General features: G+C 47.0%; 3 protein-coding genes and 1 long non-coding RNA gene across 6 annotated transcripts in view; 2 read left to right on the forward strand and 2 right to left on the reverse strand.

Moving 5' to 3' along the window:
• PTGES (prostaglandin E synthase) overlaps positions 1 to 10,871 on the reverse strand; it is a 31,766-nt gene extending 20,895 nt beyond the window's left edge. Inside the window, exon 1 of one of the 2 annotated variants that reach the window (XM_042052049.1) lies at positions 9,954 to 10,871. The gene's annotated coding sequence lies outside the window, so the exon portion shown is untranslated. Of the gene's footprint in view, positions 1 to 8,501; positions 9,910 to 9,953 lie in introns of those variants that run through there. The other variant, XM_042052048.1, reaches the window with a different exon arrangement.
• On the forward strand, positions 3,795 to 24,601 carry LOC121676076. The gene is made up of 3 exons (XR_006020357.1): positions 3,795 to 3,807; positions 22,124 to 22,127; positions 24,482 to 24,601. It is a non-coding gene; the product is annotated as an uncharacterized LOC121676076 (long non-coding RNA).
• TOR1B (torsin family 1 member B) lies at positions 11,413 to 17,726 on the forward strand. Of its 2 annotated transcripts, none has more exons than XM_042052041.1 (5): positions 11,413 to 11,642; positions 12,983 to 13,248; positions 14,214 to 14,389; positions 15,379 to 15,506; positions 15,665 to 17,726. In XM_042052041.1, the coding sequence occupies exons 1-5, from the start codon at positions 11,456 to 11,458 to the stop codon at positions 15,940 to 15,942; spliced, it is 1,035 nt and encodes a 344-aa protein (XP_041907975.1). In that variant the 5' UTR covers positions 11,413 to 11,455; the 3' UTR covers positions 15,943 to 17,726. The 2 variants fall into 2 exon arrangements, with proteins under 2 accessions (XP_041907975.1, XP_041907976.1); XM_042052042.1 differs by lacking the exon at positions 11,413 to 11,642 and adding an exon at positions 12,669 to 12,868.
• On the reverse strand, positions 19,318 to 24,132 carry LOC121676074 (torsin-1A-like). Its single transcript, XM_042052045.1, has 5 exons — positions 23,890 to 24,132; positions 23,406 to 23,671; positions 21,628 to 21,803; positions 21,391 to 21,518; positions 19,318 to 20,694 (listed from the first exon to the last, which is right to left on the reverse strand). Exons 1-5 carry the CDS (start codon positions 24,098 to 24,100, stop codon positions 20,444 to 20,446), a joined length of 1,032 nt encoding a protein of 343 aa, XP_041907979.1. The 5' UTR covers positions 24,101 to 24,132; the 3' UTR covers positions 19,318 to 20,443.

Raw genomic sequence — 24,601 nt, forward strand, 5'->3', positions numbered from 1 at the left:
GGGGCTGCGGGTGGATCTCTGCATCCCCCGTGGATCCCCAGGGGCTGTGGATGGATCTCTGCATCCCCCAGGGATCCCCAGGGGCTGCAGGGGCACAGCTGCTTCACCATGGTCTCACCACAGCCTGCAGAGGAATCTCGGCTCTGGTGCCTGGAGCACCTCCTCCTCCTCCTCCTTCTTCACTGACCTTGGCGTCTCCATGTTGTTTCCCTCACATGTTCTCACCTCCTCCTCTTCTCTAGCTAGAAAAAAACTGTCCCTCACTTTGTTTTGATTTTCTTCTCAAATATGTTATCGCAAAGGCGTTACCATCCTCTCTAATTGGCCCAGCCTTGGCCAGCAGCATGTCCATCTTCAGAGCCATCAGGGATTGTCTCTGCCAGACATGGTGGAAGTTTCTAGCAGCTTCTCACAGAAGCCACCTCTGTGGCCCCCCTCGCTACCAAAAACCAGACCAAGCAAAACCAACACAGCATCTCAGGAAACAACTGGGATGCTTCAGCCTTTGGCAAACTCAGGCAGATTTTGTCTGGTTTGCATTTTAAAGTGACAGTACTGGCTGCAGCTATCTGAGACACCTCAGGCATGAGGAATGTACAATCAGACTCTCCCAAATTGTCCTTCACACTCAGAAGAGCAGATGCCTGCAGCAGGAAAAAGCCATCAAGAGAGGCCCAGAGAAGGGGCAGGGGTGTAGTGGCTCTTAGGCAGAGCAGAGGAAGCTGCTGTTCCTCAGCCAGTCCCGGGGAACAGGCTCAGGTCCAAGTGAGAGGCAGTGGCACGTCCTCCTGCCTTTTCCCTGCAGCTCCATCCACCATCCTTTCCTGCCTGCTCCCAGGCTGCTGCCCTGCTCCCAACCACTCTCCTGCCCCAAACTGTCATACTCACCCTGGCTGCAGAGGAGTCACTGTGTCCTCTGCTGCTGTGACACGCTAGAAGAGAGGCCATCAGGCTGTGAGTGTGTGGGAAGTAGATTATTTTCTCTTATTCTGAGCCTCACATGGATTCATGCCTGGGCTTTCTCTTAGAGGAAAGAATTCCTTGGCTATGCTGCTCTGTGCCTTCAGAGATGAAACCCTGCTGGGAGGGGGGGCTGAGGGAAGTTATTTCTCCTCTCTGCTGCTCTCTCCCTCTGTCCCAGCTGGCTAAGAGCTGGCTTTAGGCAGAGCCGCACCTGCCACTGCTGCCACCAGGTAAAGGTGAGAGATGAGAATCAGGGCTTGGGGTAGGGGGAGGCCACATCTGTCTCACTCAGCCACAGCACAGCAACTCGTGATGTGTATTGCTTCCCAAAAACCAGATCCCATCAGCTGTAAACAACAGGCAAAAACCACTTATGTTACTGCCCAAAATGAGGGAGTTTCCCCGCCAGACTGAGAGAGAAGAGGAACAAATTGCTGCCAAAAATTTCAGAATTTGGGAACAGTTCCTAGACTTCAAGCATTTGCAAAACTACAGTGTAGATGCAGATTCCCTGGTGGGGTGCTCTTAAACAAGAGCAAAGGTAAAGGATGCTGCATGGTCCTGTCTCCACATGCTGTGATATGGAGAAATGGGAATCAGGGCATGGGAATCACAGCATTAAGAGCCCTGGCTGACTAACAGGGCTGGGAGAGGAAGTGTGGTCCCTGATTCCAGTTTTATGGAGACCTGACATTCAACAGCAATGAGCAGCTTCGAGGTGAAAAGTAGAAAACAAACCTCCTATTTCCTGGGCTGTTAACCCTGCCTTGCAACTCAGGAAGAACTGGCTGCAGAGCTTGTCCATTTTAAGCTGTATTTTCAACAGAGAGGCATTTTCAAGTTCTCATAGGACAAGAGGGTCAGCACATCCTTGCCTGTCCCTGACCTGAGAGTGGCTACACCATTCTGGTGAAACCAACTCCAAGGAGAGCCTTTGTTCATGGCTTTGCCATAGAGCTCCACCCACCACAAAGCTTTCCAAAACACAGAGTTTATTTTTAAACCTCCAAGTTCCCTTGGTCCCCTCCATCACCCCTAAATTAAACAGCAGCATTTCCTTCCACCTTCCTGTATATGTCATGTTATCTAAATCTCTTTATCACACATACTGATCTCATAAATGGTATCACTTTGCAATGTCCTGGAGAGCAATTGGGCTTCCTGGAGCAGACCAGGGCCTCCTTCCACAAGACCTGACTCAGGCAGAAGTCAGAGCTGCTGGGCAATTGTGGTTTTATGAGTTATCATTGTGTCATTGTTCCAGACACATCCTAAAACTTTCCCTTTTCCCTGCACTGAGTCACGAACAACATATCTTTTGGGCTTGCTTTTAGGCTGAAAGGTGGTCTGGGTCTCAATTCTGATGTTAATAAAACCCCTCACTAGCAATGCTGAAAACACCCTCCCCACAGTCAGCCTGGAAAGAAGGGAGCAATTTAGCTGTGTTATTTACAGCCCTCTTGCCTGGAAGCTTTTTATTGGGCTGTTGTCTCAGCTGGCCTCTTGCTCACAGCAGTGGGAGCACTGACACAACATGACCCAGGCTGCATGACACTGACTTTATCCAGAGCAGAATTTGGGTTGAATGATGCAAAGAAATAGAAAAACCTCTCCACTGTACTCTGTAGGCAGTGATGCTTGGACTAACCATCCTAAGTTTTCTTCTCTGCCTGAATGACCCATTGGCAGGACTCCAGGAACCTGCCCAGGTCCCATGTGTCGATTACTCTCCTGATTTACAGCCTACATCCTCATGTCCACGATGTTCCCAGGAACCTGCTCCACCCTGTGTTTATGCAACCCTGAAGCCCTCCACAGGGGAGTACGTGCTTTCTGCATTTATTTACAAAGCAGCAGAATGCATCTCTCTAGCACAGCACGTTTCTGTTAATAGTGCCACCGACTCAGGCAAAACTGAACAAGAAGTGTTCCCTCATTATCAGGAGAGAAGCTGGATCCCAGCTGTGGAAAGGCTGTAGGGACAGGAGGCTATGGGATGCTGCATTAGTGGGGCTAGAGCTGTCCACAAGGAGAGTTGGACATCAGGAAGGGGCAGGGAGCTGTGCTGCAGTGCATTATTGCAGTGGGAGAAGTTGGTGTGAATGTTCAGTGGTGGAAGAAGCTGCTGCTCATCACCATGAGTGAGGCCCTTGCAGGGTTGTACCAGTTGTGGGACACACTGTAGTTTCAAGGTAGGACATGCCCCTGTGGGAGAGCAATGGATTGAGGCTCTCTGGTGCCGTTCACCCTGATTCATCCAATCTTCAGAAGTCAGAGATTAACTTAAGCGCTGAATCACAAGGTTTAATTCTCTTTCTTGTAAATTTGTTGTCATACATGAAGGTAATGTTTGATAATTACATGCGTCAAATCACCATCCAAACTGTTAAAATTAAATTACTTCTTGAGACAATCAAGTTCCATAATGAAATACAATTTAAACAATAAAGTTCCATAATGAAACACAATTTAAATTAAGATTATGATGATAATTTAAAAAAAAATAATATTTTATGGGATCTCCTTCCCCTCTTGTTCATGTCATAGACAGACACACAGGGGAATTAAGAACAGCAGTTCTTGCTCAGCTTTGCCCAGCATTCTCCTCCTTTGAAACATGTCTGTGAAAGCACCTCTTACTCAGCTTTACTACAGTCCCATTCGCTTTCATCTCTCTTCAAAGGAGGTTTCTCCATGCTTTTGATTATCCCAGTCATACTTTCATATTTCCCTCCAATGCTGAAGCAAGCAGGTGACCGGCACATGACTGCCAACTCCTTCACCCCTTGCACTTCAAACATCCTTCAACCTCCTAAAAGCTCATTTTTCTTTTAAATGCCACAAGTCCTCACTGAGGGGTCTAGGATGACTCCACACCAAGTTATTTAGTACTCTGGAGGGGCTACTCCCAAACTGAAGGAATTCCAGCGATGTTATATAGAAGACAGCCCTGGGACACTTCACAGCTATCAAGCATTAGATCTGGCTGCTCATCCCTGTTCCTTCGGGGCCTCTCTGTATCCTCCAACCAATCTCCTCTTTTGCTGAGCTGTTAGCATGGACCTAACATTGCTCTTTGCAGAGCACATCCATTCTCCTGTTTTCAACTTGTTCCAGCTCCCTGTTGGCCACAGGGTTCCCATCTCTCAACCACACATTTTAACAATAGCTGGAAACTGGAGTCCTGCAGGCAACCTTTTATTTTAGCAGAGTTCATTTTTCTTCTTGTTAGATAAAATATCTCCTGGAAAAAGAACCTAACAGTTTAGATCCCTTCCTGACCCTCCATCCTTTATTTAACATTGAGGAATCTGTATGGAAATTCTACTTTACAGGTCATTCAGAGAAAGATCTGAGGCATAAATTAACAGGTCCTTAGGCTTCCCTGCAATGACATTCTGATGTCCAAACCACAGAGAAAGACGGACCTGGTGGAATTTCCAGGAAGCCTCACTGTGGTCTCCACAGTAACCACCAAATCCCTCCTTGCTCAGGAGACCTCACTGCTGGTGCCTGCTGTTCTCTGGTTACTGATCCCCTCTGAGGCTCTCCAGCACACCAGGAGCCTGTGCTGCCCTTTGGCCTTGGCTGGCACACTGTCTGCTGCTCTTCCTTGGCCCTGAAACCAGCTGGGAATTAGCAGCCTTGCTCCATAACCTTCCCAGCACTCCAAGGGGTCCAGACCCAGCCTCTCTGAACAAATGGGGAAGCTATTATAGCAACAAATAGTCACTTTCTCCTGATAGACCTACTTGGTCCTCAGTGTCAACTGCTGGAGCTGATTAAACAGGCAGAGGTCTTTACTCAGGCATGAACTGAAGACAGAGCAGGGATAGCAGAGGCGCCAGTCAAAATAGTGGCCTTGCAAGACTAATTTTGGTGACCTGTGTTTATGGCTCTTCCACGGGAGCTGTGCGTAAGAGCAGGGTGTTAGCTTTGCTAAACCCCAAGCTAAACACAGCCTCTGATTCTGGTCCAACCCAAAACCTTTTAAATCCTCTTTCACCTAAGGGTCCAAAATCATTGGATGGGGCTGTCTGCTTAGTAATGCCACCACTTTGTGTGCTTTGGATGAGATACAAGCCACTCACCACATCAGAGCCCACGACGGGAGCGAGGGCACAGCATTACTCATGCCCTACTCTTCCTGTAGGATTCCTCCCATACCATGTGAGCATAGGGTTTTCTTATTTCATCCAGCTGAAGTTTCATCTCTTTCACACCATTTTTATCCCTAAATTATTACTTACAACAGAATTCTATTTAAGATAGAATATGGGTTAAAGTTTCCCTATTATTCCTTGTTCTTTCAGTGAGAACTATTGCTACACAGGCAGACAAGCTCACACGAGACCTACTCCACTCCAAGCCAGCCTGGAGAACAAAACCAGAAACTCTTGGAGCCAAGCCAAACACTCTCCAATTTCAAATTCTGGGCTCAATTTTAAAACCAAAGGTAAAAACCAAAGGCAGGATCAAGGCAGGTGAAGTTTAACTCTCACGGTTTTCCCATCTTACGAGGACCTACAGCACAAGGTTTAATTCTCTTTCTTGTGGAGGTGTTGTCATAAATTATGGAAATGTTTGATATTTACATGCCAAGTTCACTGTCCACACCATTCAAACTAAACTGCATCCTTGGACAATAAGTTCCATAATGAAACAAAATCTGAATTGAGATGATTATGGTGATGATAATAAAGATTATGATGATAATAATCATCATTATCATCTTTTCATGGGATGTCTTTCCCCTCTTGTTCATGTCATGGAGAGACAAGTGGAGGATTAGGAACAGATGATGTGACTAAGCCAGTGTTTCTGGAGCTGGGTGAGAGTACCTTGATTTGACCCCAAACGAAGTTCCCAGATCTAATCACTAAACCACAGAGGATGTCTGCGCCAGGAATGTTTAGTTTACAAGTCAAAACAGAGCCTAACTGCCAGCATCGATAGCCCATCCACTGGGTCCATCACTACCATTTAATACATTATTCATCTCGATCTTGCATGACACAGGCCTTGAAATCAGAGCCCGGAGGCCATGAGGTTGGAGCAGAGCCAGCTCGGCAGGAGGGGTGAAAAGGCAAGGCTGGTGAATGGTAAAGCACCGTCCACACCCTGCTTTGCTTACCTGAGTTCCTGCCCTGAGGCTGCCTCTCTCAGCTGCCAGCCCAGGTGGATTTGCATGGTCCAGGGGAGGCTGCTGCTTATCCGCACCTGGCTTTAGGTGGTGCCATTATCGTGGAATCATAGAACATTCAGGTTGGAAAAGACCTCTAGGATCATCAAATCCAACCCTTAACCGCCTGTGTTCACCACTAAACCACTTCCCCAAGTGCCACATTCACATGACTTTCGAACAATTCCAGGGAGGGTGAACCAGACCCTGAGCTGCTGTGTCCTCTTGGCCTGCATCAGCAGACACCCAAAGCAGCCCATAAAACACCCACCTGAACCCCAGTGTCTCACAGTACTGGTAGTTAACAGTAGTTAACCGGTAATTAAACTCTTAACAGCAATTTTCTCCAAGCTATTCCTTAACTTTTTTATTCCTGGCACCAAAATATGAGACTGGAGCGTGTCCAGGACATCAAAGTCCATTTGAGAAATGGACACCTGTTAAGATCACCCAAGTACAGATTTAAAAATTCTTCTCTTTAAAGCCTGCCACTGTGGCAGTCCTGGCAACTCCTGTTCATATGAACATAAACTTCTGATTCCATCCAAAGCCAAAGGGCTGCCTCCCTTCATCCCTTCTGCCTCTGGAAGACACAGTGGCCTGCAGGGGAACAGAGCCATTTTGGCTGCCAGACACTTAAATAATTCCTTGTGCTTGTTGTGAGAAAGGCCATCTCCATCCATCATTGCTTGATGGAGTTGATATGTGTGAAAAATCAAACATGTTCCAGCACCAGGACTCACTCCATAAAGAGCAGTGTCCTGCCAGCATTGTCACCTTGTGCTTATCTATAAAATATTACATTTCCAGCAAGTTCCCACGGTAGGCAAGGAATGTGAGACTGCAGCTTCCCTCACCCACACATTGAGCACGGCTTAAGCACGTTCCCTCCCCTGCCTCTCACTCCCATCCCTACCTACGACCTGTGTAGCTCCACCTGCTGCAAACCACTTGGCATCAGATTAAAAATCACATTTTTCTCCCTCTGCAGAGCTGTCAGTGTTCACCACGGCCAAAGGGCACCGGCAGCATTGACAACCCTTGCTCGGTCGCAGCTGCTCTGGGGAGGAGCTGGGACAGTGAAGACCAGGGAAAGCTCTGGTCTGGAGCACCTCAGCATCCAAACTCTGGTAGGTCCTCAGGGCTGGTTGTTCACCCTGCTGGGACAGCACAGTGAGACTCTGCTCTCTGACTGCAGCCTAGGCTCAGGGAAAAGGGCTTTGAGATTGGGCTTCCAGAGAGCAAACACTTTTTTCTTGTTGTAGGGAAGAACGTCTCAATGGAATTTTTCAGAGACAGTAACTAGAACAAAATCCAACCCTCTCGGTAACCTCAGAATTTCATAAGGGTTCAGACATGATCAAAGGAATTCTTTCCCAAGGGCAGAATTATTGCACAAGTATATAATGTTCTATTTCACTCAGATCCCAAGCTCATCCATATCTTTCCCTCTTGGACTGTCCCTCTTCACACAGCACAGTACCACACACTGACCCAAGGGACTCTGTGATTTTGTACCCCAGACAAGGATTTTGAAGGCTGTCCAAATTTAATCACGACTCAAGCTCTTGAGTAAATATTTCAGTGACAAAACAGAATTGTTAAACCCTTTGCTATGAACTACCGTGTTAAAAAAAAACTTTCATCATCTGCAAACCTCAGTTTTCCTACCTGCAAGAGAAGGATGACAGGCTCTTGACTCCCTGGGTGTTTCTAGGATTAGACAATGTCTGCTCAACATTAATGTAGATTTTGGTGTTTTGTGTTATTGCTCCTGTCACATTACATAAAGGTCAAGGAACACATTCCATGAGTCAGAGCCTTTCCACAGCATTAGTGTAGTCCTCAGAGCTTAGCCAGGCTCTGTATTTGGATAAAGCCCACCACTATCCCACTCTTTAAAGATCCCAATGTACGTCAGAGTGGCAGCCCTTTCCTGTCACTGCCTCATCTCTATGTTTAGGATAACCAGCACTTGGAAGATGATGCTGAAATTAAAGCATGGAAAAAAAAACCAAAGCAAAACCACACATACGGGGGGGTAGGAAAAGGGTAAAAATAAAGCAAAATCCTCTCAGAAAAACTCAGACCATTAGAGAGAGTCTAGCCAGAGTCAGAAGGCAGGGAGAGATTATGTAGAAATGAATGTAGGGAAAAATGAGCCTCCCAGCTCTTCTTCTCCAGTTAGAAACCTTTAGCAAGAACCTCTTGCCAGCCTAGCACCTCATGTAAAACAGCACATTTCCAAACCTCTTTCACAAAGCACTTGGAAATATTGAGGACCTTATACATCCTCCAACAAAAATACAGACTTTTTCTGGGAAAAGCATTGATTCATAGATCCTGCAGTTCTTACCTGGAAAACTCTTGCACTCCATGAACTGAAGATGGGGCTGCAGCCCCGATTCCCAGCACCCTGTCCCTGGGCTGGAGACATTTTCCTTGGTTCACCAGCCATCTGGGAGGTCTGCCTTGTGATGAGAGAGCCCTGCTAACCAGCCACATCCCAGATTCTCTGAGCTCTCTGCCACAGAGCTCAAAGCTCAAAGCAAGCCAGCCCAAAGTCCTGAAAATGCTGACTTTAAACCAGTCAAACTGCAGGTGGCAGGAAATTCTGACATGCCAGAAGCAGGGTCAGGCCAGGCAAAAATCTCATCTGAGACTTTTCCCTCTCCTCACCCCTGGCCTTGAGTACTCCATCTCTGCATCCCTTATCTCTCACTTTGCAACACAGATGCCCCATCTCCATTGCCTCCTCTACCGCAACAGCTTTAGCACCCCAAATTACCCACTGCAAACACCCTATATCCTCCAGCTCATACCACTGATCCCCAGATTCCTACCACTCTTCTTCCTGTACTCTCTGCCATGTCCTTTCCTTTTCCACACCCTCTGCTTCTCACACCACTTCCGCTGCTGATCAACACCCCAAATCAGACACCCCAAGCCTGCTGCACACTGAATGCCTTTCCAAAGTTCTTCTCTGCCGCAGATTTTCAGTACTTTGGGCTTGTAGCAGCTGGTTCAAGATGACACACTGCTGGCCAACCACCCAACCCCCCGAACTGGTCAGGAGGGCAATGTCAATGCATGACAGGATGCCAGTTCTATGCCTAGGGCACAGGAGGGTGTTGAGGTGAAAGAACAATATGCTCAACACAACAGGCACAAAACACTGCACTGTGGACTGTGTGTTGCAGGGTCTGTGCTCCACTTGGAGCTTCCAGACTGCTGTTCAAGGAAATTGCCATCAATGTAACCTCACCACCACTATTAGACATCTCATCCATGTCCAGGCCCAGCTTGAACCCATTTAACTTGTAACGGATAATGAGATAACAGCATGACATGCAGCAGCTGAAGATTATTTAAACACCCATCTGGTACCTGTTATGCAGCATACGTCCTATTGTTGTATAGGAAATATATGCCACCTCCCTCCCACATGGAAAGGAGAAGATCTATAGATGTGTCTCGTGCTACCCCTTCTTTTTTCAGAGTTGAGGTAATTCTCCTTCTCTGTGCTGTTTCTAGCATACTGCTTTGCATTTCCCATCTGTGTTTTGGGAGATGCAGTCCCTTCCAGGCTGGTGAGACCTTGTGAAAACACAAAAGAGCACAACGAAAAGTTTGCTCAGGACATCTCACCCCCTTCACACATCAGTCAGAAAATACTCTACCATTAAACTGATTCACCCTTTGCAAGACACAACGTGGCACTACTCTTTATCCCAGAGAGATTCGGGGGTGACAGTCCATGTCTGTGTTTATTGGACCACACTGATTCTACAGGGGAATGGTGAAATACCTGCTGAAGCCTGAGAGGTGAGCAAGGCAACCTGCTCACACTTTAATTCAGGTGGACAGACGAGAATCTGCAGATCCCAGCTAAACGGCCTCATTTCTTTATCCAAACTCTTCACCTTCCTTTGTAGGACAGCTGTTTTGCTGAAATGACCCTCATGGCTCTGGCTCTCTGTGATCCCTCAGCAACCGCGGGCCGGGTTGTTGTGTATCCCAAGAAATCACGTTTCACAACACAAGTTGTCAGCTCTGCAGATGGGAGTCCACATTCCTCTGTTTTTCTCAATCAGGACTCAGTTCTCAGTTCTGCAAAAACTGTTCTCCCACGTAAATTCTGGACCAAACCCTGTGTCTGACGCCCCATCTAGTGTTCACCACGGACAGATGCAGAGGGAGTCGGTGCAGAGGAAAGAGGTGACTGAAGAATTCCCAGCATTTTCGGCGGCATTAAACAACCTTTATAAAACTTATTTGTCTCCAAGAGAGCTTGGAGAGAGCCCAGGCGACGTGGAATCTTGCATATCCCACTGCCAGTTCCCTCCTCTGGACTCTCTGCAGCCTCTGGGTGTCCAAGTGGAGATGGCAGCTGGAAAGCCCTGGAAAAGCAGCTCCTTCGGTGATTAGCAGCCCACCCTTGGAGGACACCTGGGCAAACCCAGGAATGAAATCCATTCCAGCCTTGGAATGAGGAGCCAAGAGTCTAAGCTGTGCACACCTCAAGGCTCGATGGCAGCTGGCAGCCTGGGTTCTCTCAAAACAGGGAACAACGGCACTTCCTGGCTGCTCGGCAGTCGGCAGCACTGGGCGCTCTTGTCAAGACAGTCATCAGACCTTGAGCAGGTATTTTGAATACTAAATATATATAACGCTGCTCCGTGTTTTTCTAATGATATTTTAAACACATAATGGGAATTACTGAAAAGTGCGTTTCACAGTTTTTTCATGAAAAAAAAAATGTGCGGAGAAAATAAACCTTTTTTCGGTGTCTGGCCTGCTTTGCAAACACACCTTCTGGGTGGTAGGGAGACAGTGAAGTTGTCAGGACAAAAAAAAATGAACTTGGTTTTAATACAGCAGCTTTCTGACACGTTCAGTGCTGCGAATTGCAGAGCCCCAGGCACTGCTACGGAAATCCTCGGGCTGTGTGATGTTGTGTGCACAACCACTCGCAATTAAGCCTAAAACAAGCATCTCTGTCTTCTCCGTTAATCACCAGCCCAATTAGCACCTTGGTTAAGATGCAGAGAGGTTCCAGTCCTCCTCCCATCAGAGATGGGATTGTTGTAGTGAAATTCTCACTCTGCCTATGCACTGCTCTGTTCAAAACGCTTTCAGTTCTCCTGGAGCAATGCGCTAAGTCTGTTAACTCATTAACACCTCCAGCTTACGGGAGACTTGGCTTCCAGCCTCTTCAGCAGCCCCAGGCTCCACACTCCAGGAAGTTTTTCTGCAGTTTCTGTTTTGGTTTCTTTTCCTGCTGAGCCAGGCTGGCGCTCAGCTGCCACCATGAAGCTCCTAAAGGCTGCTGTAATCTTTGTTCTTGTGCCCACTCCGACGCCGGCTTTTGACCCTCTCACAGTTTCAGTCGCTGTGGGAAGTGCTGCTATAGCTTGGCATCTTTTCTCGTCCGGCTCCTGGTTCGAGTGCCGCTTCCAAGAGTGCTGCAAAAAGAATAACACTGTGAACTTCAGAGGTAAGGCAGTGGCAAGGGCACATGGGGACAAGCTGGTGTTCCTTCCCGGGGTGGTGAAAGCATCCTTTGGTGGGATTGTGGAAAATAAGGGTTACCACCTACGCTGGCTCTACTAGGCAGAGGCTGCACTAACCTAATATTCCTTATCCCACAAGAAGTTGTGTATTCTGCTTCTCCGAGCAGTACTGGAGCATTTTCCTTGCTGGTTTCTTGGTTTAAATGGGCAGAAATGGGCGGCTGTACTGGTTTATGGCACCATCGGGGCAGCAAATGCTATTGATAGGCCACATCAATGTGTATAAATATCTAAAGCAGGGGTGCCAAGAGGGTGGATCAGGCTCTTCTCGGTGGTGCCAACGACGCGAGTCAACAGGCAGGGAACACAGCTTGGGAAAATTACTGAAACTTTACATTTTGATAAACTAACTCTGATGTGCCGCAATGAACAAAGCCTGAGAGAGAAATATGTATTGTTTGGTTGAACGCCTGGAATATAGAAATTATGGACCACAAGGAAATTTTGTAGAAACCATTTAGTCGGAGACCAGTAAAGACTCAGTTTCTGCATTGTAAAATCCCTACCAGAGGAAAAAGATACAAAAAAGACTAAAATGATGGACTCATTAGCATGAGAAGATAGAAATCAATAACCAGTAGAGGGTAGAATAGTAATTAATGAAAGAAAATTATGTAGTTTAGAACCGATGAGCAATAATTTCTTTGCTTGTTAAAAAGGTACAAATAAGTGAAAAAAACTTGCGTCTGTGCGGAGGCTGCAGTTTGGTCGGCCTGGCCAGAATAAAGTAACGCCTTCCTCGCTGACACTAAAACGCCGGTACTGGAGGGTTTAATTCACCCGGCGGATTGGTAACCAGATGACGCGCTGCGGTCGGTCCCTTCCATCCTCCCCATCCCGGGATTCGGGATCTCGGCCCTGCCCGTCCCTTTGCCCGGCACAAAGATGGCGGCGGCGGCGGCCCCTCACGGGGCGGGGTCGCGCGGCCGCGCAGGCGCGGTGGGCGCGGGGCGGGAGCGCGGGGCCGCCATGGCGCGCTCGGTGCCGCTGCTGTGGGTGCTGCTGCCCGGGCTGGCGGCGCTGGAGCCGCTCAGCGTGGGCCTGGCCATCGGCGTGGCCTCGGCGCTCACTGGCTACTTGTCCCACCCCAGGTTCTACTGCAGCTATGTGGAGTGCTGCCCCCGCGCCGGGCAGCGCCTCAACGCCACCGGTACGGCGGGGGCGGGGGGCGGCCGGGCTGCCCCCGAGCTCGACCGGTCACTGGGCAGCGCGCCCCGGGGCGTGCGCGGTGACCGGCGGTGCTGAGCTGTCCCTCTCCCCGCAGCGCTGAAGGCGCAGCTGGACAACAGGCTCTTCGGGCAGCACCTGGCCAAGGACGTGGTGCTGAAGGCGGTGATGGGCTTCAGCAACAACCCCAGCCCCAAGAAGCCGCTGATCCTGTCGCTGCACGGCTGGGCCGGTACTGGCAAGAACTTCCTCAGCCAGATCCTGGCGGAGCAGGTTCACCCCGCTGGCCTGCGCAGCAAGTTCGTCCATCTCTTCCTGGCCACCCTGCACTTCCCCCACCAGGACCAGGTCAAGCTCTACAAGGTGAGGAGGGACGCGAGGTGACCCGGTTACCCCCAGGCGGTCCCCCAGCAGGGGGGTTGTCCTGCACATCTCCCCCAGGTTCCCACTGGGATGAGCTCAGTTGATCAGAACATGATGCTGATGATGCCCAAGGTTGTGAGTTCGATCCGTGTATGGGCCATTCACTTTAAAGTTGGACTCGATGATCCTTGTGGGTCCCTTCCAAATCAGAATATTCTGATTAATGTTGCTGACAGCTGGGGGTGTGCAGCTGGGTATTCCAAAGTTGATGCTTAGGAGAGATGGAAGGGGAAGTTCGTGCATAAAGTAGAAGGCACCAAAAAGCCGAGAAATCAAACCCGAGATAGTTTCCATTTCCTAGCGCTGTCCTCTCACTGATGCCATCTGCTGATTCCCGTGCTCGCTGCAAGGAGAGTTTGTCGTTCCAGCTGCATTATCCTGGCGGTCCGGGATGGAAGGAACCTTCTCCATAGCCCCCGCGGGCCCGTGTTTTGCATTTATGGCTGAAACAGTGTTGATAATGTTGAGAACACAGTGGTGTTTTGGCTGTAACACAACAGCGCTTGCACAGCTTCAAAGCTTGCTGGTTTTTCCCACTCATATCGAGCAGGCTGGGGTGGACAAGAGATGGGGAGGGGACACAGCCTGGACAGCTGACTGCCATTGGCCAAAAGGATATTCCATACCACATGCTGTCATGCTAAGCCGTAGAAACGGGGGTTGAAGAAGGAAAAATTGGGGGGGCATTGATTTGCAAGATGGTTGTTGCTCTAGCTCTGGCTGGACATTGGTCTGCATGTGTTGGGTGATTCCCTTTGCTTGTTTTTTTCCTCTTTCATTCACCAGCCAGTGAGTGTGGAATACTGAGATTTGACAGTGTGTCCCAGAATCTGTCACATACAAGAACCTTGCAGTACATTTGGTAAAGACCTTGTTTTTCAGTGGCTTTCAACCTCTTGTTCCAGGAACAGCTGCAGAACTGGATTCGAGGCAATGTCAGTGCCTGTCCCTCCTCTGTCTTCATTTTTGATGAGATGGACAAAATGCATCCAGGTATCATTGATGCCATCAAGCCCTTCTTAGACTATTACGAGGAGGTTGATGGGGTGTCCTACAGAAAAGCCATCTTCATCTTCCTCAGGTCTGTGGCACCAATTTCTGTCATTTTGAGATACTGAATGTTTATTTATTATGATAATGATTTTTCTTGGGGAACCTCATTCAAAGAACAGGAAAAGAAAATGCTCTGGAGGGGAGATTCTCTGTGCAAAGATAGTGCAGAACACTCTGAGCTTGTACCTGTGGCTGTAGTGAAACAGGTCTGATGCTGTGTATGGCCACTGCAGTGTGCTGAGCTCATGAATCTGGCCCAGAGCACAGGACATAAGAGAATTCACATTTTGGGATGGGTGCACTAAGTACTGGACCTTGCTGGCATGAAGTTAACTATCTTCAGAGCAGCTGGTTTGGTGCTGTTTTGGATTTGTGGCCATGGGAGTGTTGATAACGCACCAATGTTTTGCTCGTTTCTGGATGATGCTTGCAAAGCCTCAAGGCTTTTTCCCACAGTAGGCTGGGGTGGGCAGGAGGATGGGAGGGGACACAGCTGGGACAGCTGACCTGAACTGCCCAGCGGGATATTTAATGCTGTGGCATGTCATGTTCAGCAATAAAAACAGGGGTGGAGAAAAAAGTGGGGTTGCAGCTTTAAGGTGATGGTTCTTCAGCATTCTCCTGGGCATTGGTCTGACTGTGGAGGTGGTGAGTGATTTCCTTAGTCCTCCTTGGTTTTTTTTTCCCCCCCTCTTTTTTCTCCTATTGAACTACCGTTATCTTGACCCACAAGTCTTCAGACTTTTGCTCTTCCTATTTTCTCCTTCCATCCCACTGAGGCAGAAGGGAGTAAGCAAGTGGCTGTGTAGATGCTTGGCTGCTGGCTGGGGGCAACCCACCACACACTGATGGCTACTTAAACAACTGGAGACTTCCCCTAAATTTTGGCTTACAGGATTCTTTTTGCTGATTTGTTTGATATCAAGGAGATTAGCAGTATGTGTAAGTGGCTGCAAAAGAAATTCCGGTTCAGTTGTGTCTGTATTTCACCACTGTACATTTTTCTTTTATGATCAGCAATGCAGGTGGTGATTTAATTAACAAAGCAGCTCTTGACTTCTGGCTAAGTGGAAAGCGCAGGGAAGATATTCAGCTGAAAGATCTGGAGCGCTTGCTCTCTGTAGGAGTCTTCAACAACAAGAATAGTAAGTCACTTTGCCCCAAAAATGGGAAATTCATTCCTCAGTGGCTGAGACAAACTGCTTTGTGAATTCAGCCTGGCCTGTGTATCCTGTCATATGCAGGATCAAGTTTAGAGAAACTTCTTCTTACGATTTTTTTTTTTCACCCCCAATCTATCCAGGTGGGCTGTGGCACAGCAGCATCATTGACAGGTACCTTATTGACTACTTTGTCCCTTTCCTGCCCCTGGAGCAAAAGCATGTGAAGATGTGTGTCAGGGCCGAAATGACAGCCCGTGGCTATGCTGTGGATGAGAACATTGTTCAGGCAGTGGCTGAAGAGATGACCTACTTCCCCAAGGAACAGAAGATCTACTCTGATAAAGGCTGCAAGACTGTACAGGCCAAGTTGGATATTCACGAAGACCTTGTGATGAGAGATACTAAAGCCAGGGGTTGATTTCCCCTTTGAGTCTCCAAAGCACTTTCAGAGCTTTTGGAAATCTGTGTATTTGCACTTACACTTTTTTACTGTTGCAGGGATTATGGTGAAAATACCAGTGAGCTGTATGGGCTTGGTAGCTTTTTTGTGTGTTTGGTTTTGCTGGTTTTTTTTTTAACTTAACATAGAATTGGGAACTTAGAGATCATCTAGTGCCACCCTCTACCATAGGCAGGGACACTTTCCACTGAATCAGGTCACTCATAGTCCCATCCAGCCTGGCTTTGAAGCACTGTTCGTCTCTGAAATCCAAATGTTGCCTCCTTTAGTTTTCTTTTAATCTATGGAGAATTTCTAGTGTGACACATAGCACTGCATACAGCCTCTCCTGCTTTATTCTTCCAAGTGCTGGGATTATTAAGTACTTAATTCCTCTTTCCACATAAACTAGACTGGAGCAAAGGAAAACAGAGGAGTTTTTCCAGGTAGTCATATTCCCTTCCATGTAGAGAGTCCTGTTCACGTTCATAGTGAAATGGAGGGATGTGTGCTGTGTTCTGAACTATGATCATGTCTGCAGGGATGAACTCCTTGGTGCATTGCAGTAAGAAGATGACATGGTAGAAATCTTCCTGTGCTTCAGCTGGGCATCATCCTACATCTCCTGGTACAACAATATGGAAAGTCACAACGAGCTTCTAGAAATCTGTTACTAAATAATAAAGAGAGGGCGGGGGAAGAGGAAGTTAAGAGCTTGCCCCATGTTTCTTTGGGGAAAAAGAAATTGTTAAACTTTATATTCTTTGAAGGGGCTAAGTAAATTTGTGACTCCAGGTCTTCCTAAACTGAGGGACACATCTGAGGGATTTGTTACAACATACTAGGCCAGTCTTCTGTACTTAACCAGAAAAATCTCTCAGGAGGTTTTGACTTGCAGTTTGTCAGGTTAATCTGTGTGTGGGCTCCTGGACCTGACGTCTGTAAGGTCCTTAGTACCTCCTTGCTGCTCCTAATGGTCAAGGTGTGGATAATGCTACTCTCACCTTGCTTGGAAGACACGTGGATGGAAGAAATTATTTTTAATAGTGTATTTTTATGCTGAAGTGTAAGCATAAATAAACAATGCTATACCTCATTAGTTAAGGATATTTTATAATAGCTTTTAACATTAAAGAATGCCTGTGTGAAAGGGTGAGTGATGAGTTAAGAAGCTGGGAAAGATCGATTTAACCTTCAGCCAGTGGGGCAGCTGGGGTTTAACCACTGTTGCAAGCTTTAACTCTTAGTCTCCCATTACTTGTGTATTGAATGTTGTAATGCAAGACAGAAGTGCCTTTCACTTTGTTGATTGTACTATGATTTTAAATTGGTACAAGGGATGAAGCTGTTTTTGTGCTGCATCATCTAGTCCCTCAATTGTTCTTAAACTTCCTTTAAGAGGTGATGCTGAATTACGGGTCTCATTACAATTATGTTAATTCAAATTACAACAGCGAATTTAGTGCTCATGTTAAGCTCTAAATTAAAAGTGTTGATTGCCTTTTACAGCCCCACTGGAGTTTGTAAAATGTTGGCCAACTGTTCACACTGATGCAATCTCCAGAGCCAAACACTAGCAAGCCATTAACCTTGGGACATTGGACTGTCACTTTTCAGTGTGATGTTTTGCCTACTACCTGATTTATTCATAGTTGTATATGTTGCATCCAGTTTCACTTACTCCAAAAAGAAAATATTTGTGCTATTTCAAAACATTAAATACTACTGTACTGCAGTTGGAATAAATCCTAAGTTACTACTTCTCTCTTGGTTAATCATTTTCAGCTATAGCAAAGTACTAGTTTATGCAGTTTGCAACCAGCTGCATTGCACATTTCTGTTACACTTCCTTTATAAGTGTGGGGCAGCTGTTGGCAGCAGCTCACACCTCACTGAAGGGTCACTTGTGAACCACATGTTGTACTCTAAGGATGCACCTGGAATTGTCAGGGAGCTGCCTGGGAAGCACAGGCTCTGCTGTTCACTTGGATTTCACCACTCACGGGACAGCTGAGCTGTTTCTCCCTCCCTGGGCACACCGGGCTCTGGGGCCAGGCTGCCTCTGGCTGGCAGGACAGCAGCACTTCCTATTTCAGTGTATTTAAACCATGGCCTCTGATTTTATAAGCACAGTGTGAGATCTCAGAACACTCCCTGCAGAAAGTTGAACTAAAGCAGCTGCTGCTTGTACTGGACTCTGGTAAGAGCAGAATTCACTCTTGGGACTGCTCAGCTCTTCTCACCTGGCCAATGGACTGTTTCTCTGGGCAGCAGACCTTTTCCCCCATGACATTTTCCTTTAAGTTGTCTGATCCAGTCTTAAATGGCCTATTAAACAGAATAATGGCCAAAGTTACCCAGTCACAGCAAGAAAGAGCGAGGACCTTAGAAACCATACAGGGGAGGAATAACAACAGGATCAGAATGATCAAATCTGGGAGTGATTTCAGGCTCAGGGATGTATTTTACCCAGATGAAACTGCTGGCCAAGTCTGCAGAACAGAAGAGAGATTAAACAGAGGCAGCCTCCACCCTTTCCACATCATTCTTACTCTCCAGGGGAAGCTTCCATCTACCCTGGGCCATTCAGGGCTGTGATACAACGAAATACTGGCTAACAGTGTATGTCAAATGCTTGTAATGATGCTGCACTGGCACACAAAGCAGAATGAAGATAGTTCTGGAAAAGCAACAAGACTGCTTGGTTGTACTGATTCTCTTGAGGAGAAGGTAGCAGACAGCAGTACAAGTTTATCATTATTACACCTGGTTTTTTCCATTAGCCAGTTATTTGCCATAATCAGGAAGTCAAAGAAACAGATAAATACCTGAGTTCCATGCACTCATTTGCTGACAAATTCTAGGATTGATAATTTGCATATCACACACCTTCAGAGCTATTGGACAGTTGGAGCCTCACTGGCCCTTTTTTTTTTTCCCCTAGCAGAGAAAACGTGGGTGGCTTCAAATAGAGCCTGCAGTGTTCAGGCAGTGGTAGCACAATGGGAGGAGGAGATGAGCAGCAGGGGTTTTAACTGGTCTCTACAAAACAAGTTCATCCTTATTGAGCACACATACATCTAGGAAGTCTGCCTCTACAAAAACCACACGACTCTAATTAGTATAAATGCTCCAGAAGTGCAGTTTCCACTCCAAGCTTGATTTGTTTCACCAGATAGCAGAGTCACATCTCCTACTATCTCTGCCCTTTGAACTCCAGAAGGGAGATACCTGTACTCCAGCACAGCTTGAACAGCCAGGAATGCAGTGTGCTGTTCCTCAACATGGAGTATATTTGTGCAAAATTAATATCAAATCGCTGAATGCAAAGAACACCAGAAGGTAGCTAAGAAATACATTTCTGATGAGAAAAGTTTATTTTGAACAGCAACTGGAATGAAAAAAGCCTCTGCAGTGCTCACATTCAGAAACAAGTCTGACACCCTTCGCAGTAACTTCAGTGGACACATTTTGTAAGTGATTTTTTCTCCAAATGCCTTTAGATCTGCCTCCATCCCTGCCTCAGAAGCACACAGTATGGTGAGAAGATGAAAAAGGGAAACCCCTGCAAGCTGACCTCTGAATTCAACATGTAAGTGAAGAAGAGAAACCTCTTTTCAATTTCCATGGTGTAAAATTTAATCTGCACACCTTTCCCACGACGTTGCAGCCATTCCATGAAGCTGACTCACCACTCCCAGAGCACAATTCTCCCTCCTGAGATCACTTCTGGGAGAGCCTGCTGTGGGCACCTTTATACATAAAAACTAACCAAAAATAGGAACTAACTACACCAGTGTGGCACTTAAGGATTTTAACTCACTTCCTTGTAATATTAAGTCTGCTCTCTGAACACTATTCACAACAAAGAGTTTTGTAATATTTGTTTGACGTGTAGGAGACCAAATTATACCTCTGTTTTGAAAAAGACAATGGCACTGTGTGATGTTGGATAGAAGAGCCCAGATTTTTTAATTCCAGAATCCCCCCTTGTCTTTACTGGGCCCAAGCTGTTGAAGGCAAAAAGACACATATTCTATTTTTAATGCATATTCCCACACAGGACCAATGAAGGCTTTCAGAGACACAGGAACTTTGATTAAAATTCTCAATATTGTCTAGAGATCATCCACAAAAGAGCAAAATCGAATTAAAATCAAGTCATAGTCTCAGTCCTTCTATACCTGTCAAGAGTCTGCCAAAGGGTTCCAATGATTGACACATGATTCAAAGAGTCTTGAGCCCTGCCAGATCCAGGAATTCCCAAAGCAGTTCCTTCTTACCTTCACAGCACAAGGCTGAAGCACTTGGGAGCCATGACTGGTGACAAAATAAAAATGCAGAGGCACTGCTGCTTATTTACACACCAGTTACAACAGAGTGTTCCTTTCTTTAAAAGTACTTAAAAATGAAATGTCTCAGGTCCTCCACTTTGTGATTAAGTTAAATTTGCTTCTTTGCAGGCTGCAGCAATAAAGCATTAGAAGTCATAATAATAATCCAGCTTTGCATCCACAGTTTTACATCCTTTATCTGAGTAAATTCTCTCCTCTCTGGGGAAGTAGGTCATCTCTTCAGCTATCCTGCTCACAATGTCTTCATCCACAGTGTAGCCACGTGACTCAATCTCAACCCTGACACACATTTTCACATGTTTGTATTCCAGAGGCAGGAAAGGAATAAAGTAGTCGATGAGGTTTCTATCAATCAAGGTGCTGTGCCAAAATCCACCTGCAAAGGGAAAGGGTTTGTTAGTATGTCTCTAGGTAAACACTACCACAGGTTGAATGGAGCAAGGGGCAGATCACAGCTAAGAATTCACCTGGGATTTTTGAGGTCTATAATGCACAAGTCAATACATGCCCCTTCTCATGTTACTTTGTGCACAGTTTTGGACAGACACATAAATGTGGTCCTTTAAGCTGAATGAATGAATTTTGACTGTGCTTGAGCCTCTTGCTCTCCAGGTGCTGGTCTCATAGCTTTCCCTCTCTCACCTAGAGAGGGACAGATTTTCTCATATCAGCTCTCCCAGACAAGTTTTCTTATTCCTTTTTTTGGAGCTTACATCTAAACTTTTTCAGAAGTACAGTGAGTTTGCTTCCAATGCTAAATTTAGAGCTTAATTATGTTAAAACCCCTTTTCACCAGAAGTCATGTGTGAGGAAACCTATGAAGCACTTCCCCCAACACATGCAGTCCAACAGGCAGCAAACAGGCTGGTGGCCAAGGTGCACACAGAGCTCCTTAATCTTCACTCATCCTGGGAGCTAACTGCAGGGCCCAAAACTGCATTTTTGCTCCTCACAAGCCAAAAACTGGAGGCCACATCAAGAAGAAACCACAGCTTGTAAAAATGCAGCTAAATGCAGCCCATCCTTTTTGTGTAACTTTCACCACCTCAAAAGCAATCCCAGTTTTACTCACTATTTTTGTTGTTGAAGACAGACACAGACAGTGCATTTTGGATATCTGTGAGCTGGATATCTTCCCTTGTCCTCCCATTTCTCCAGAAATCTAGTGCCACCTCTGTTATCTTTTCAGCTCCTGCATTGCTAAGTAAAGAGAAACAGAGATTGTAGCTGGGGATAATTTTAAAAGTTGTAGTTATGAAGTAAAAGCATGGAGTGTACAGAACAGCAAACCTGAGAAGCCACTGCTTACCTGAGGAAGATGAAGATGGCTTGTCTGTAGGACACCCCATCCAGCAGCTCATAGTAGTCCAGGAAGGGCTTGATTGAGTCAATGAGCCCTGCATGCATTTTATCCATTTCATCAAATATAAAGATTGACCGGGGACAGATGCTCACATTTCCCCGAATCCACGACTGCAACTGGTCCTGAGTGCCATAAAAATGAAAGATGCTGAAAGAGTTTGTGTTGAAAAGACAGAAAAAATAGCACTTTCTGTTTATGGAACCTTGTCCTGAAGGAGTTATTTCAGTGCTGTCATTTTAATAGCTTTGCCTTCTTGACTAAAACATGGTTAAAAACGGTAAGTGAAACCTCAACAAAATCTCGTGCTGGTTCTGAAAAATCTTAAGACACCAAGAGGTAGGATGGGACAAGCAGGAATTCTCTTAGATATTCCTGTAAAAAACAAAAATGAAAGTGCACAGTAGGACAAAAAATGGGTCCCACCATGAATAGCCACACAAAGCTAAGTTCTGACAAGCCAGATGATGACTTTTGGCAGCACTTTGGTCCAAATATCCTTAATATAAACAATATTAAATTTGCTACCTGGCAGCAGCAGTGAGAAATTGCACCTGCAGTCACTGGCAGAAGCGGAAACAAAATGTAATTCTCTGTGTTTTAATCAATCACAAGTTAAATGAAGACGATTACAAGTCCTTCATAAAACACTGTTGTCCAGAAAGGCTAAGGCTTTATTGCATTGAAAGATTCTCTCATTTAAGCATTCCATTTTTCAGCATTACATTCAAGATCAATAATGCATTAATTGAGGGAAAAAGGGTTGATGTGCTGGTAGATGAATGAGAAATAACTGTTCCGACTATTTTCAATGATTCATCACTTTTTTATTTACTCTGCTCAGAGGTGTATTGGGGATAAGCAGCAATACTTCCTCCTACTGCCTTGGGCAGCAAATTTCCCAAGTGTATTCACCTCAAAACAAATGCAGAAAAGCATCATTTTATTTAAAAACGGCTCAGTTAAAAGAAGGGGGGAAATAAGTTGTAAAAGAGGAAATGTCTATTTCCTCCATTTAGAAATCAGGTTTGTAGACCATCCTGTTCCCGTTTGTAACATACACAAACTGAATATCAACGTGCAGTACTACAAGACAGTGGTACTCATTCAAACTGTGTTGTGAACAAAGAACAAAAAAACCCCCATAAAACACATCTGAGCTACTGCTCCATGGTACCTCCCTGCCTACAGAACTCACGCAATTCCAAACACATTTATCTGTATCTTTCTGGCAGCAGAGTATTTTGTGATTTTGCTTTACAGATGGGAAATGGATCCACAGAAAACGAAATAACCTGCTCAGTGTGCAGCAGAACAGACAATGATGCCTCAGAGAGCCAGTGACAGCTTGCCATGGTGCCTGACAAACCTGGGGGTCACCGGGTTGTTTCCCAGAGCCATGAACATTTTGGTTTTTTGCAGTGTCCACCAACATAACACCTAACCAGGAATCATGTTTATCCGTCAGTCAGTCCCATCTCCAAGCAAAATGCAGAATGAAAATTAAACCATATCACTCTTCCCCTAAAGAGAGGCTCAAAACACACGCAAAAAACTTTACATTCACGGGAAAACCAATCCTGATGGATGTTAGGATCTACAGAGTTCTGTACAGAAGATTCCAAAACTGACATTGCATACACGTTACTGCATAAAATAACATCTAGGTCTGTAGCACTTATCATGCCATGACATTTGTAACTCATTGCAGCACAGCTCATTCTTACCTTGTAGAGATTGATGCTGTGAGCGTGAGGAAAGTGTAAAGTTGCCACGAACTGATGGACATATTTACTCTGCAGACCTTTTTTATAAATACTTTCGGCGACGATCTTACTGACAAAGTTTTTGCCTGTTCCAGTCCACCCGTGCAAGGAAAGCGCGAGAGGTTTTTTGGCGTTGGTGTTGTTCAAGAAGCCCCTCACGGCTTTTACAACCACCCTGCTCACCAAGTGCTGCCCGAACAGCCTCTTGTCCAAAGTCTCCTGCAGAGCTGCATGGAGAGACCACACTATCAGCGGCGGGGAGCGGGCGGGACGCGGGGTCACCCCGCCCGCTGTGGCGGCCGCCAGCCCCGGGCAGGGGGCAAAGGGCCCGCCGGGCTGGAGCGACGGCCCACGGGGAGGCCTCGCGGGCTCTGCCCGGCTCCCGGCGCCGCCGCTGCCCCGGCGCCCTCCCGCCACCTCCCCTCAGCCCATCCCGGTCCCGCACCGGCGGCGGCGCGCTGGTCGCGCCGATACAGGCAGCACTCCCTGAAGTAGCAGTAGAGCCGCGGGTAGGAGATGAAGCCGGTGAGGGCCGAAGCAGCGGCACCCGCGATGGCGAGTCCCAGGCTGATGGGCTCCACGGCGCCGGCCGGCGTGAGGAGCGGCAGCAGCACCAGCGCCAGGGCCGCCCGCAGCACGCCCCGCCGCAGCTTCATTGCCCGCCCGGCCCCGCCGTCCTGCCGCCGCTTCCGCCCCTCGGCGCCGCTTCCGCCGCCGCCATCGCGGGTGCGGGGGGAGGCGGGGCCGGCGCTGAGGGACGGGCGCCATGTTTGGGCGGGAACGGGCGGGGACAGCGCTGAGGGGCCGCCGCCATGCTTGGGCGAGCACCCGCTGCTGGTGGCAGGGGCAGGGAGAGCCGCGCCGTGGAGTTATTAAATATTGCACTCTGTGGCTGTATCTCCGGGTGTTAGACGAGAGGAATCAAAGAATCATCATGGTTAGAAGCGACCTTTAACACTATCATGTCCAACCGTCCATTTAGCACTGCCACTGTAACCCCTAAACCACTAAAACCCGCAGCACCCTGATGCATCCAGACGCCTCTTAAACACCTCCAGCAATGGTGACTCCATCACCTCCCCGGGTAGCCTATTCCAAAGCCTGACCACCTGAACAGTGAAACATTTGTTTCTAGTATCTAATCTAAATCTCCCATC

This window comes from Corvus kubaryi, unplaced genomic scaffold (genome assembly GCF_017639235.1).
Source record: "Corvus kubaryi isolate FWS band 111438036 unplaced genomic scaffold, C.kubaryi_AGA036_p1.0 78, whole genome shotgun sequence".
NCBI classification, from domain to species: Eukaryota; Metazoa; Chordata; class Aves; order Passeriformes; family Corvidae; genus Corvus; species Corvus kubaryi.

Coding starts and splice junctions, on each gene's coding strand:
- TOR1B (XM_042052041.1), top strand. CDS start 11,456: ATGAAGCTCCTAAAGGCTGCTGTAATCTTTGTTCTTGTGCCCACTCCG. Junction 13,249..14,213: donor ACCAGGTCAAGCTCTACAAG/GTGAGGAGGGAC, acceptor CTCTTGTTCCAG/GAACAGCTGCAGAACTGGAT. Junction 14,390..15,378: donor GCCATCTTCATCTTCCTCAG/GTCTGTGGCACC, acceptor TTTTATGATCAG/CAATGCAGGTGGTGATTTAA.
- LOC121676074 (XM_042052045.1), bottom strand. CDS start 24,100: ATGAAGCTGCGGCGGGGCGTGCTGCGGGCGGCCCTGGCGCTGGTGCTG. Junction 23,672..23,889: donor CGACCAGCGCGCCGCCGCCG/GTGCGGGACCGG, acceptor CTCTCCATGCAG/CTCTGCAGGAGACTTTGGAC. Junction 20,695..21,390: donor TGTCTTCAACAACAAAAATA/GTGAGTAAAACT, acceptor TTCCCTTTGCAG/GTGGATTTTGGCACAGCACC.